Source organism: Macrosteles quadrilineatus, unplaced genomic scaffold (assembly GCF_028750875.1).
Source record: "Macrosteles quadrilineatus isolate MER2022 unplaced genomic scaffold, UCM_ALF_1.0 Scaffold_19__1_contigs__length_3004403, whole genome shotgun sequence".
In the NCBI taxonomy this organism is placed as follows: domain Eukaryota; kingdom Metazoa; phylum Arthropoda; class Insecta; order Hemiptera; family Cicadellidae; genus Macrosteles; species Macrosteles quadrilineatus.
In genome coordinates this window covers 664,820-680,326 of record NW_026542612.1, presented here as the reverse complement: position 1 = coordinate 680,326, position 15,507 = coordinate 664,820, and the positions used below count along the sequence as shown (strand labels likewise).

The window sequence follows — 15,507 nt, the reverse complement described above, 5'->3', positions numbered from 1 at the left end:
AATTCCCGGCCGCTGACAACCCTGTGCTACTATTAAACAAAAATGTCTGAAATTTACAAACATGATGAAGATAAACATGGACAGCATAATACGGCTATGAGTGGGAAACATCCGTAGAAAACCCTAAAACCAAGATCAGCTTTAGAAAAATTATAACAATTAATTTGTAGAAGAAATGTTGAATATATCAAACTGTTGTGTACATTGTGAGCATTTCAATTAAGAGTTGACTCTTTTAAACTCATTGGAAATTATGACTTATTCGTTTTGAAATAGCTTATGTAATACTTTGCAATCACTCAAATTCGAGCAACAAGCACACCAGTTCCAATTAATATGTCAGCTTAATACACTATAGGAGCCAATTTTATCAAGAAGTTGATAAATTTACAAACTTGTTTGCCAGCCCAAGGAAGTCCTGGGCCAAGGAAGCCCAAGGCTATGTCTGACTATTTTGGGGTATCAAAACCATTAACCCATTGGGGAAGGAATTAATGTGCTGCCTGCAGCACCCTCTGTCGGCAATTCATTTTACCGAATTTGTAGACTCTCTTACTATAATTGTTATATAAAGAAAACTTTAGGTAATAAATTGATAATTGTTTTGCAATTTTGTTCACAGTAAAATAATTTACAAAAAAAAAATTGGTAACTGGATAATCAAAGTGTAAAATTCCAAAAATTAAATTATAAAGATAAAAAAAAAGTATTAAAAAAACATTTTTGAAAGTTAACTTGATTTACAAATTTCAAGATTAATCCAGACACCAAATTACACTTACTATTCTAAAGTTCAATTGATTCCCTAGAAAAATCACAAGTTGTTTACTTTTATAAGTAATAACATAGGGGACAAAATTGTTTGTTTTACAATACCACAGCTGATTTTGGATGACATCTGGTTTCCCTAGCAACACCACCTTGTTTGTTATTTGCAAAAATAAATTAGTAACTACGCAAAACGAGAAGCAAGATATTTATAAACACCATAAAAGTAAGAAGAAACTAAAAAAGGGGGAAAAAATAATAATAAAATAACTAGTGGTAGCGTAGCGGCGACACAGGCGGCACTCATAAGTCAGCCGCAGGGCCTGCCGCAGCCGTACGAGTAACGCTTGTAAGTCGGCGCCAATGGGTTAAGGACATGAAGACTACAATATTATATTTTATTTTGTATCCACCCCAAAGTCATGTCACAACAACTTACCTAGTACAGTAAAAGTTTTCCCGGCATTTGTAGTTCCGTAGGTAAAAAGTAGACAGTGTTGCCCATTAAACAGGTTCTTAATTAATGGTGCAACACAACCAGTGTATATCTGACTTTGGGTTGTGTTCGGCTCGTATATATGTGAGAAGGAATACCTGCAACAAATATCACATCAGGTGATAGACCAAGTAAAAGAGGTGACAATAGCCTTTTTAAGCATGTGAGTGAGGAAAGAATATGGAGCTGTGGTGTTCATGACAATGATCACAACTCACGTATCCCATATCTTCAACACGATTAAAAGTTTTTTGGAGCATTTTTTCTAAATCTCAATTGATTAAATTACAGATTTTAACAGTTTTATAAAACCTATTGTTTGCTTAAACTTGTCTAAGATTGATTAACTTGTAAAAAAAAAACAACTAAAAATAACATATTCTCATATTACATTAAAACATCATTGCATAAATAAAGGACTCAAACTGTATAACACTTAATTACTACCTACTTTTTTTAGTACTACTGTAAACAAACAATAGAGTGACAGTTAAGAGTAGACACAGATGATGTGTTAACACTTTTTGGGCCAAAAACCGAATACTAAGAGCAATACCGACTGAGCGTGGTAACACAGCCACCTCTAATACTAGCCCGCGACGTTCGAACTGGCAACGCCGCAATCACACCCCTTCTGGGTCCGTCTTCACACGCGCTAGGCTATAACTTAAATAATGAGACTTTTGCTATATTCACTATCTATATGTATAGATGAATGAAAGATATTTAAATGACATTATAACAGTGGTTTTTGTACTAAAATACAAACAATGTTTGTTTGCTTGTAGGCCTATTTATTTATCGTTTTGTAATAATTGCAATGAATGTGAAAATGTCTCGTAAAACTTCCAATTACAAATGAAAGAGTAAAATAAAAAGTATCTTGGATTGTTTAAATAAAATTACTTTCAATTTTAAATATTCATATTATTGGTTTAGCCTACCTAACAAACTATAAATCTAGATAGCTACGACAAAATTCTCAGTTTTCTTTTCTTGTTTGAAGGCCTAGTGATTGATCATTTATTTTCTTTTAATAATTATTTAGCAATATGTTTGCCATTGTGAAAACGATCTCAGAAGCTAGGCCTTAATATGGCTTTCCACATTCATTATAATGTGCAAAATGACGCTAATAATACGCGTCAATTTATTATTATTATTAATTTATTGATTATGTACAATTAATTTTTAATTAAATATACAGCTTTAATTGTTGCAAAATTAAGTAGGGATGGACGGGTCCCGAAATTTTGGGAAATTTTCTGGAAAAAAATATTCCCGATTTTCGGGACGGGATTTGATCCGATCGTCGGCGATTATGCCGCTTCGCGAGTGACAATAACGCCGCTAATCGCGAACGCAGGAGGCGAAGTCATTTGGACGATCATGCCGTGACCGCGGAGTCATACCGATGATAACCCCGTGACCGCGGATTCATACCGACGATCACCCCGTGACCGCGGATTCATACCGACGATCACACCGTGACGGCGGAGTCATACCAACGATAACGCCGTGACCGCAAGTCATACCGACGATAATGCCGTGACCGCGGGTCATACCGACGATCACCCCGTGATCACGGTCATTTTGACGATCGCACCGTGACCGCGAGTCACAAGTTTCTATAGGTACCTGTAGATTGTTGTAACCAAAAATGTTTTTGTTTTTATAGATCAGTGCCAAAAACGGTAAAAATTCATTTCTTTTGTCTTTTTTGGTAACTGAAATACTCAATACTTTCTTTTTATGCACAGGAAAAAATCCCGTCCCGTCCCGAACTAAAAATTCAATCCCGTCCATCCCTAAAATTAAGTTAAGTCCCCAACTTAGTTTTCTTTTGCTTGTTGAATTTCTTCATCCTGTTGACTATTCTTTATCCTGTTGCCTTCTTCTTGCCTGCTCCTATTTAGGAGTCTTTCTCTTTGTCGTTTTTCGTATATTAAGATACAAAGGTAAATTGGGAAAAAGTCTAGGTACGGCATTTTCACCTAAAACTGGCTTTTCGCGTCTATATTCGCACCAATAACCGTCTTTATTCTTGTATTTTTCCACAAAACTAAGGTCATCTTCGTGAAAATGTTTCATGCAGACACGAGAATTGTTTGAAGGTGGCCAATCAGACCGATGAATGTCACGAGTCCACTGTTGCTTACGCAACGGATTACTTGGAATATTAAACACTGCATGTATCCTTCAGTTTTAATCGAGCTTTCGTAATTACTCCTGCACCCAGACACAACACATCTATCTGACATGATGCAGTAGCAATTTCAATGTCATTAATAATGATTAAGGGTAATAGAAACGCGAATAAGTACGTTGTTACGCGACTCCTCCATACACTGTAATGGTAAGACGACCGCGCGCCAAGACACAGATGCGACGCTGCCACTCGCCGTGGCCTTGTATTAGAGGTGGCTGTGGTGGTTACCATGTCATACAGGTACAGCTTAGTTGGTCAACCGGCAAAAATGAGATAATGATAGATGAAGGTGACAAAAATTAGGCTCAACAACCAATATTCAACATTACAATATTGGAGAGTGCAGTCAAGAAAATACTTACGACATATTTCTTCTGTGGAAATATGGAACTGTGGTGGAAAAACTGGGGGGACTGCACTTTAATGATTGATTTGATTTGAATAAAAAAAATAAAAAAATGAATGAAAATTATACTTCAAAATAAAGATGCAAATCAATTTTCAGATAGAATTGCAATTTTTTTATCCTTTTACCAAACAAAGAAGGCTATCCAATCACCACACATTGTTATATTTTTTTTAGGGATGGACGAGATTGGATTTTTAGTTCGAGACGAGACGAGACGAGATTTTTTATTTCTCATAAAATTTCGAGACGAGATCGAGACGGGATTTCCCTTCTCATACACAACGGGAAATGCACGTTTAAAATTTTTACCTGATTTTGTTACATTGTTAGATGACTGTCTAAATACAAAAATAATGATAATAGGCAAGAATATTTACAATCTTTTATTAAAAAACATCAGCATAACATTTTTTTATTAATCACGCCTAACTTATTAAAAATGCCTATGATTAGGAAACATAGTGATATCAGTTAGGATAGAGTTCAACTTATCCTAAAATAAAATAAATCATAAAATAAAAGTAATATTAATTTTTATAAAATAGTTACTTGTTTTGACTTTTTATAGTAATAAAACATTCCTCACACTGCTTACACTTAACAAAACTTCTCAAATGTCACTAAAGTAATATTATTAAAATAATTAAAGTAATATTTACATTTAAAGAATTAATTAAATGAGAACGCCTTCGCAGCCAAAAAGAAATCTCGTCTCGTGTAACGAGATTTAAAATTTCCCAAAAATTTCCCGAAATTTCGAGACTTGACCATCCCTAATTTTTTTTGTTTTTTTATGAAAACCCATGACTTAAGTGTTTTATGGGTGCCTTATTTAGAAGGCCATTAATGTGTTTTGTGTTTTTATTTGCACGCAATCTTTAGGTATAAAAATCACTGAAAATGTCTGTAGGCCCTAATATTGATGAAATGAAAAAAAAAACACTGTAAATTCACATCTTAAGATTCACAGTTTTTACTGGAATCACAATCTTTTTGTCTTCTGGCTTTCTATGGGCTATAAGTAAAAAAGTAGTGATTGCCAAAACCTAGGTCGCATTACAACAACTGTGGTATTAATTTTCCATTTTCCAAAAAATGAAATCTGTCCAATCACTCATCCAATCATCTGTGGTCAATACAGTTTGCAAAAACACCATAGGTACTTAAATGGCCTACACAAAGACCTTATAAGTTATTATGAGATTCCATGTTCCAAAATAACAATGCAATTCATGGATTGACTGGTAATAATTTACTTACTTGTAATGATCTGGCATATTCAGCTTGTTACGTGCTTGCATAAATTCTTGAGGCATTTTGAAAAGTATAGTTTTAGCATCCAACACTTGTATAACATTCTGAAATGAAACAACAACTCAATTCAATGTATTCAATGTATTATGTACAGGAAATTAATAAAGTAGTTTTGAATTGAATTGAATTGAACTATAAGTAGTTAAATACCGTAAGCCGTAAGGTTTCCTAAGACAATAATGAAAGCTGAAATAAAAACATTTTCAGATTCAAAAATAGATTTTATGTATAACCAAAATGGTTATTGTTTCCGACCCCCAATTAACCTAAAAAAGTTTCAAATCTGTTCTTTGAAATCAAAACTACAACTTTCTTAAATAAGTTTTTTGTCGGCGAGGCTTCCTTTTATTACTACAATCGGATTATATCAGCAATAACAATAACCCCAACTCACTAGGGGACCGGTGGGAATTAGTGGGTTTTGAGTGGAGGAAAAACTTGCTTAAACATTGTGATGAAAGGGTAATTTAACAGAAAGACGGGTAATTTTTACAGGGGAAATGTGACATTTTTACAATGGTCCCTAATTATTGAGGGATATGATTCCTATTTAGGGAAATTAAGTCAGTACCAACCTAAACATCTGTTATATTGTGGCACTGCTGTGTCACTTGGTTTGTTAATGTCATTATGTTTGATTTGATTTAAAGGACAGCTGTTCATTTAATATATGGTCAGGTTGTTGTTTTGATACTCTGTAGATCTCAAATTCTTCTATAGTATCCATTTGTTTGCCTTTATTGCATAGATTTCTGAATTATTGTGTACGTTGGAGTAGTTATGGTTTAATGAGGTGATTAGCTAAAGCAGATTTGGAGTTTTTCCTTGGTAGATGTTCTTTGAATCTTTTAGTGAAAGAACGGGCAGTTTGTCCGATATAAAAACTCGGACAATCGTCGCATTTAATTTTATAAACACCCATGCTGTTTATTTTACCAAGCGTCTTCTAATCTCGACACGGGTCAGTCATGACTCATCATCTACCGGTTACGCAACTCGTGTTCGGACTACTTGGCAAAGTTTTTTTATTGTAAATAGGTACTTAAATGTGTTGTATGAGTTTCGTGTTATGTGTCCTAAATGTGCCTCCATCCATGCATGAGAAGACCCTATTTTAACTAGTGATGGGTCGGTACTTTACGGCAAATCTCGGTTCCGCCGGTTCTTGGCAAAAGAACCAGAACTGAGAACCGATGGTTAAAAGACGGTACCGGTACCCTTAGTACCGATAATGCCGAAAATTTACCAATATTGCCGCGATCGCGCGAGACAACGATGACGTTTCCGTGGCCGCGGGAGATGATTTTGCCAAGATCGCGATGTCGGATGACTACGATGTATTACCGCGATCCCGGGAGACGACGATGGCGTCTATACATTGCCGCAAGATACTCAGGTTTTTGCCGTGACCGTGGACAACGACGAAGACGTTTCCGCGACCGCGGGAGTTCATGATGTTGTCTACACGGCCGTGGGAGATGTTCATGATTTTGCCGTGATCGCGGGAGATAATGACGACGTCTACACGATGACGTTTCCGTGACTGCAGGATTAAATGATGTGTTTTTTTTTTTGTACAAATAAGTTTTATTTTCTTCATCCCTTAAGTTTTGTACCAATCTAATACTAATGCAAAATACTTTTCAATTGAAATACTTATGGTTTTTCTGTTTTAAAAATTAAAAAACTAAGTAGCCTATCCTAAAAAATAAAATGAGGTACCGATGGTACCGGAACCGAGAACCAAATTTGGCTAGGAACCAGCACCCATCACTAATTTTAACGTTCCTACAACCTGAAGATGTGCTCGCTTAGCAACACAAAACGGCCGTAGTTATTTTAGGCTATAGCTTAAGGATCAATCAACGCAACAGGTTAATTTTAAAAACCTTTAATATTTAAATTTAAACTGTTCAAGTGAGACTTACATGAATAGTCTATGAGCAGACAGTCCTCAAAACTAAATAATTATCATGGAATTTAGTCTACGTATCAGTAATAAGGTTAACTACAGATTTTATAGATTGATCACAGTAAATCGTTGCAACACAATTATTAACTGACAAAGGTAGACCTGTGGGTTTTGAGACCAGCACATGGGGTCGCTCAGTTCATGTTAGATGTTCAACAAACTCCGTGGCACTTCATTGAAAATTTAAATTCTGTCGATGAAATGGTTCATGAGCTAAATTCATCCATATTGAATCTCTTTGACAAGCATGCTCCCATCGTTTCAAAACGTGTGACAAAACGAAGACCTGTTCCGTGGATGACCCCTGAAATTAAAAGTCTGATGGCTCAACGTGATAGCTTATTTAGAAAGGCTAGACGCTCCAGCAATTTAGAACTAAAACAACAATATCGGAATCATCGTAATCGAGTTAAACAGCTTCTACGAAATTCAAAACTCAGATACATTCAGAAACTTTTTGAAAATCAAAAGCAACCATCAAATGTTTTATGGCGCAAGGTCAAAAGTCTTGGGCTAGGGAAACAATTTGATTCTCAACCGGTACACATTCCTCTAAATGAATTAAAAGTTTACTTTTCTTCTTGCAGTCAAAATACCAACCAGCATCAAGTTGACAGTTACTTAAATGAACTAGTTAACTCTCCAACCCCACACCTGAGATATCCTGAGTTTAATTTTAAACCAGTTATTCAGTCCGATGTTTTGATGGCTATCCGCAGAATCCGAAGCAATGCTGTCGGTTCTGATGGTATCCCTATTCGTTTCATCAAAGACATCCTCTATGCCATCCTTCCAACTATCACGTTCATTTTTAATGCATCTTTAAGACACCATTCTTTCCCTTCTTCTTGGAAGTCTGCCATTATCCGTCCCCTAAAAAAGATCTCAGCCCCAACCTTGGTTGGGGATTTCAGGCCGATAAGTATTTTGCCCGCTCTATCTAAAGGCCTAGAAAGAATCGTTCACTGTCAAATCACTGAATTCATCACAGAAAACAACATTTTATCTGACTATCAATCTGGTTTTAGGACAGCACACAGTACAGAGACAGCACTCCTTCGAGTGACTGAAGACATAAAACTTGCTATGGAGCGTCGACAAGGAACGATTCTAACTCTATTTGATTTTTCTAAAGCATTTGACTGTGTTAATCATGACCTGCTGGTTCAGAAATTACGGGCCATAGGGTTTTCCCAGAATTCTCTTAAATGGCTGAGATCTTATCTGTCAGATAGGCAGCAATGTGTGGAGATTGGTGACACGAGATCAGACTGGGTGACTGTGACATGCGGTGTGCCTCAAGGGTCAATCCTTGGGCCTCTGCTCTTCGTACTGTACGTCAATGACATAAACTCGACCTTGGTCAACTGTAAACACCACATGTACGCTGACGACTTACAAATCTATGACCATTTTACTGCAAACAACGAAAACGACTGTGTCAGAAGGATCAATGAAGATGTCAACCGAATTGTTACTTGGACTGAGAATCATGGACTGAGACTAAATCACGAAAAGACGAAACCGATTGTCATTAGCCATTCTCGACTTCGACCTTCAATTGACTTAGACTCCATAAACCCAATCACAGTTAATGGCAAAGCACTTCCATACTACGACAATGTCAAGAATCTTGGTATATCTTTCAACTCTTCACTTACTTGGGACATAGCAGTTACGGACACACGAAAAAAGGTTTTTGCCTCCATACATTCATTGAAAAGATTACAGAATTTTTTACCACAACACACTAAACTACATTTGATCAAATCACTTGTACTACCCCACTTCAGTTACTGCAACTCATTGATCAATGACTTGACTGTGACTCAGGCGGGTATGCTCCAGCGGTCACAGAATTATTGTTTGAGATTTGTCTATGGTCTGCGACGTATGGAGCATATCACGCCATACTACCTTGAGGCACACATCCTGAAATTAAATGATCAAAGATTCATTAAAATTTTGTCATTGGTTTTTTCAATTTTGAAAACAGGCTCCCCAAAATATTTCAAATCCGATTTTAAATTTGTGTCTCAGGGTAGTTCACGAATGTCTCGTTATTCTTCGATTACATTGCGTATACCTCATCATGTGACCACAGCTTATGGCAGGGCTTTTGTTGTTACCGCTTGTCGTCTGTGGAACGGCCTACCCCTACACATTAAGACCCTTGAAAAACGTTCCCAGTTTGTGGCGGCACTGAAAAAGCTCTATTTTGAGAAGATGGTCTCGGCTGGCGTGTCCTAGGGCTACTGTTACCTTGCGCGTTTGCTGATGCGTGTATGCGAGAGTGTGTGAATGTGTTTTTCTATTTGTTAAATTTTTATGTTTTTTTTAGATATGTAGGTACTTGAATTGTTAAATATTTTATGTTTAATTAGATTAAGTTATCCCTATGTTACATTATTTATGTTATATTTTTAATGTCAGGTTAAGTGTAAGAAAGGGCCATGTGGCCCTAACTTTGCCTGAAAAAATAAAGGATTTTTCATTTCATTTCATTTTCATTTCATTTCATTTCATTTCATTTCCCTACTAGGTAAAAATTGGGTTTTCTCATGATGATTTTGGCCCTCAAAAAATAAAATTTCACAACTTTTTTATACCATATTAAAGAGCTTTAAAGGCAAATAACTTAATTTTGTGTTGTTTTACACTTAATTGTAATGGAGAAAATTTAAATACCCCCGCCGCAGCAAACCTGCATACTAAGCGAATTTCCATTTGCCTGATTGAATTTACACTAAAATGTCTCCTTAAATGTCACATTTATTCTCTATTTAAATAGAAATAGTTTAATGAGTACTTAGGTTTGCTGCAAAAGGGAGGGTAAAAAGTTTTTTTTTGTTTTATGTTTGTAAAATGTAACGTGTCTATTTTGAGGGGGGGTCAAACTAGCCTATTTATTGGTCTAGCCTACCCCTAGGCATAGCCTACCAGTCCTAACTAAGGTTATAGGTTAGAAGGCTAACCTTAGTTTTATAACATCATCAGTAATTATAGGCATGATACACTGTGTTTGGTAATAAATAAGTGCAGAACAAGAGTTATTAATGCTGTATGAGTGTGATATGAACCTTATACAGAGTTTTATAGCTTATTGACTCACCAGTGATGTGTTTCGCAAGCTAGGGCTCAACCCGGCTTAGTACTTTGACGACAATTTCTACACTTAGTAAACCCGCAGATCATGGCCTTAGGCCAATAATCCGTTTCAAGGACGTGAGGAAATGCGGAGTGATAAATAAACCGACAACTGGAAGTTAAAACTCATTGTCGTGTGAAACAAACACAACATAACCTACAGTCAACACAACAACAACAAGCTCGAGTGTCTGACTATTTAGCGGCGGCAGGCTAGCTTTTATCGGGTTAGCAAACAGCAGCGACATTCCGGATCAGCTGAGCCCCCTACTTTGCTAGAGAGGGGAGCGAGAGGAATGATCCGAGGAACCCTCAGACGGCAAGTAGAATAATTGGTTCCTCACCAGCTACGATAGCGATAACCTCAAGAGCTCTTAGCGTGCTAAAGCAGAGTCGAAATCGTAAGAGATCATTGGTGAATTAGAAGTTAACTCGTGTGACACTTCAATACAAATTGTAAGTCTTATATTTCAATAGATATAAGGTAAACCGAGTTAATGACTAAATGGGTGTAAAATACTAGTTTTTAAAATCAGTTTTACTAGATTTTACACTTTTACTCCTGTTAAACCAATGGACTTAGGCAAAGTTGAGTTGATTACGAACGATGGTGTGTTAAACCCATAACGTAACGAATACAATATTACGAGGTCAGTGTATTTTGAATCAATTTTAGTAAGCCCAAAACAATTTAATCTCATCATACAAAATTTATTAGTAGTAGTCAGTGACTACTGTGGTTAGTTGTGCGAAATCAGCAAATCCCGATCGGCGTGTCGAAGTAGTGGCCTTAGGCCTGTGTTTTATGATGCTTTATGGTTTTAACGACGGGTTTGCCATAAAGCTTTTAGAGATCAATGTAAACCAGCAGTGGATAATTTGTTTTGGCCTTAGTTACTTGTTTTAATTTTTGTTTTTATATGCCACGCAGTATACAGGCATGTCATCATATTAAACAGTTTTGAATTAAGTGATTAATTCAGAAATTAGACTAGTGAAATAGTGATGCGAAACACAGGCTAGGAGCATGTGTCCTATAGTACACTCTGCACCACAGCACTGACTTGTGGTGGGGGGAGCCGAGTAGGGCCGGCTCGTTTCTAAGCGCCTAGTGCAGCTTGAGTCGGCATTCCACTTGTTGTAGTTCTATGGGTGGAACGTACCTCAGCCTGTAGCCGTGGTCGACAGGTGAGCTCGAACCCTATGCTACAGTGGCGGGTTGAGTCGGTTAAGTTCAAGGTAGGCTACCGCGACATCACAAGTCTGTGTGCATAACCAGACAGACACCCAGGATGGTGGCGGAGACCGACGGGGCCGAGGACTACCGTCTGTAGTCTCGATCGGGGCCATGATGGATGCCCAGCCAACAGTGAAGCCGTAGTAGCTGCGACGTTAGGTGGGCGATCCGAACGCCGACTACAGCGACGTTAGGTGGGCGATCCGAACGCCGACTACAGCGGCAGGCGGAGCTCCCAGGTACCGCTACGACGCTGGGATCTGTGTGCAGAACCAGAGAGACACCCAGGACGGCGGCGGAGACCGACGGGGCCAAGGACTACCAGCTGTAGTCTCGATTGGGACCACGATGGACGCCCAGCCTACAGTGAAGGTGTAGTAGCTGCGACGTTAGGTGGGTGATCCGAACCCCGACTACAGCGGCAGGCGGAGCTCCCCAAGTACCGCTACGACGCTGGGATCTGTGTGTTGAACCAGATTCTCCTGGGGCTACATGTGGACATGTGGACATGTAGACAATTTCAAGGATGACGACTAACAACAATGGAAGGTCATCACGTCTGACTGCGGTGGAAGGGGCAGTGACAGGGGTCCGTGCGATGAGCCAGATTCCCATACCATAGTGGCCAAGAAACGAAAAGGGACTCAATTGTTACAAGCCCAACGTAGTACGTCACATCTATGGCGCCCGAACAAACGACGGCAACGAAAGGTCTGCAGCGAGCAGGATACCTATACGACGGCAGAGACAGGGGTCCGTGCGGTGAGCCGGATTCCCATACGACGACGACAATGACAGGGGTCCGTGCGATGAGCGGGATTCCCATACGATAATATTGACAAGTGTCCAAGAAACCAACGGGACAAAAACGACGGCCACAAAAGGTATTCCTGCAACGAGCAGGATACCTATATGACGGAAGAGACAGGGGTCCGTGCGATGATCCGGATTCCCATACGAAGGCGACGATCAGTACGAGCAACGAACAGGGCCCCACTTTTAAAAGCCCCACGTTGCACGTCACATTTATGGCCATCATGGTATTTTAGAATTATGAGACGACGACAATGACAGGGGGTCTGTGCGATGAGCCGGATTCCCAGATGACAGCACCGACAGGAATCTGTGAGAAACCAGATGCCCAGTCGACAGCGGCGCCGGATTGGAAGTATGACCCGAGTCTGCAGTAGCATTGACGGTAGTCACAACGGACCCAGCCTGCAACGACGGCCAGGTGAGGCCGGATGAGCCCCAGCCTACTACGACGACTGGGAGGGGGGGGACGGAACGTGCCTCAGCCTGCGGCTGTGATGACAGGAGAGCGACCGTGGACCCCAGGCTACAACAGGGTGTCTACTACATTCTGGATAAAAAATTCATGGACAATTCCCGTACATTTAAGGACACTTTGCCGTAACCTTTGTCGGTGTCATTAGGCCACCCGAATAATTTTCCTGATTTGTCAAACTGTATTAATCTTGTTATTCACTGTAGTTGTACCAGAGAGAAAAGTAAATAATAATAGATAAGAGTTAAAAATTACAAAATAGAAATTTATTGAAAGTAAACAAACATAGGCCTACCTATACTTTAGGTAGGCCTAAAGCTTTTATAGTGTAACAGAGAAACGCAATCATTGTCTCCTGCGATAGCGACAAATATCTCCATCCGTCACGTAAACTTCATAACATAGCTTATCCGATCCAGGCGGATTAATTTGGCATGATTCGCCCTGGCACAACGTTAGTTTCTCGACTACTTTTGAAAAAAAAAATCTTGAATGCATATTGTTACTCAATTCTTAGTACAAAATCAAGGTATGGTAAGCGGCTATTAATAAGCAATAAGCACAGAGTAAGATTATTGTATTTTCATTTGTAAAGTTAATATCGACACATAGCAATCATTAGTTGTTTATCTTAGGCTCAATTACATTTTCTTAATATATTTTACAACTCTTTCAAGAATCAAAATACCCAGGCCTAAGCCTAATTATTTAGGAGGGCCTATATAAACTGAGTAACAAACAATGAGGTTATAATAGCAGCAAAGTTACTATCATTCTAGTTCATAAGATTTTGATTGCTTAAAGCATACAACTCAATAAATAAATATATGGGAAACAAAAAACATTGAAACCTGAATAGCCAACAATATAAGACAAAGATACAGAAAATGCAATGACATAATTTGAAACCAAGCAGGCCTACATAGTGATAAAACATTAATGCAAACAACAATGCTTGTGGTTTTGTCAATTGAAAGATAAAATGTCCATAAAAAAGGGGTTAACTTACAAAATGAGACTGTAGATTATTTACATGTTTAATATGAAACCATAAACAGTTTTATGGCAGTAGGCACTGGCCGCGGTAAATTGAATCTTCAAGCCGAAAGTACAAGTAAGAAGTGAAATTTAACAGCCATTATAAAGCTATTATTTTCACGATAAAATAGGTTTGGGATCTTATAATAATTACCCTAGTAATAAAAAAAGAAGTTGTAAAGGAATAAAAGTGATATAACTTTTATGAGCTAGCTGCTGAGTCAACAGTTCTTGGAAGTACTTGACTTGACACTTGATTGTCCTGATAAAATATTAATGGGTTTGAGATTGTTAATGGGATTTTTATTGCATAATTACTCTAGTAATAAATTATGAAAATGTAAACAAACATCTGATAAACATTTTATGTGCTCCTAACCTACTAGCGATCAATAAAATTATGGCCCATTAAAAATTTAAGGACATTGTCTGGCATTTAAGGACAATTCCCGTACATTTCATGGCCAGTAAAAATTTAAGTACAATTCCCGGTTTTCCCGGTTGGTAGACACTCTGTACAACGGCAGAAGGAGTTAGCCCATACTGGGTGTGTAGAACCCAAGCGCCTGGCTAGATGTCGTGTGCTGAACACAAAGACGATTTCGGGGGTGGCGTCACCCCCACAGCCTCGCTGAACAACCCCAGAGAGCCGTGTAAGCCAGATGTTTTTGGAAATGAGCAATAAACACTCCCCTCTACACCCCCCGCCCTAGCGCAGCCGCGCACCCAGACTAGCTGCGACTACTGTAGGCCTACATATGAATTTGAACGGATGGTGTTTTTGGCCTCTAGGGACCTCAAAACGAAAAAGTAAATCAGTCCCGGGTCCAGGTCTTACCATGAGTACTACGGTAATAAAGTCATGTAAATTGAAAATTCTTTATATTACCTACAGTATTATGCTTAAGAAACACTTTTACCTCCCCCATCGCATCAAACCTAAGTAGGTAACTTGGTATTTAAATTTAATATTAATTTTAGTGGAAAATTATATGACTTGTTTGTGGGAATATTTTAGTAGGTAATAATTCAATCAGAATAATGGGAATTTCACTTGGTATGCAGGTTTGCTGTGGTGGGGATGTTTCTGTAATGATGTTCCAAGTTAGTTAGTAATGCCAGGCACTGATTCTGATGCCTTTAGCATATTGCCTGAGTGATTGTATATGTTTTGGTAAAATCGCTTATAACTTAAACATCAAAGCCTACTTACACTTTCAATGAGAGTTGGTTTCAGCCTTAGGAAAACTTTAATAGCATCTTCAGAGGGATTAATGGAATCCTCTTCAATGTAGTGGTCCAACAGATTCTTCTTGGTATCCATATTTCTAGGTCTTAAAAAACCAAAACGGTATACTGGTTTGTTGTAGTAAATTGGATCAGCTACAGTAAATGACATATTCCCTGAAAACAAAACTTCAATTGATTTTAGTTGTTAATAGCACCATCTGCTAGAGTTAATACATTACTTAACTCTTGCAGATGGTGCTATTAAGAGCTTGGAGTGTAATTGGTTTTAAGATACATGTAGGCCTATCTTAAAACCAATTACACTCCAAGCTGCTGTGATGTAGAATAGATATAGCAAAGTACTATTTGTAGTATTTACCACTTCAGAGTTAGGTAAAT

At 38.2% G+C, this 15,507-nt stretch overlaps 1 protein-coding gene across 2 annotated transcripts in view; it reads right to left on the bottom strand.

Moving 5' to 3' along the window:
- LOC129005279 (kinesin-like protein KIF20B) overlaps positions 1 to 15,507 on the bottom strand; it is a 155,222-nt gene that overhangs the window by 129,363 nt on the left and 10,352 nt on the right. For both annotated transcript variants that reach the window (XM_054434120.1, XM_054434121.1), the window contains exons 2-4: positions 15,092 to 15,282; positions 5,143 to 5,240; positions 1,208 to 1,362 (exon numbers count right to left, since the gene is read on the bottom strand). In XM_054434120.1, the coding sequence (XP_054290095.1) occupies positions 1,208 to 1,362; positions 5,143 to 5,240; positions 15,092 to 15,277 (439 nt within the window). In that variant the 5' untranslated portion in view covers positions 15,278 to 15,282. The remainder of the gene's footprint in view (positions 1 to 1,207; positions 1,363 to 5,142; positions 5,241 to 15,091; positions 15,283 to 15,507) is intronic.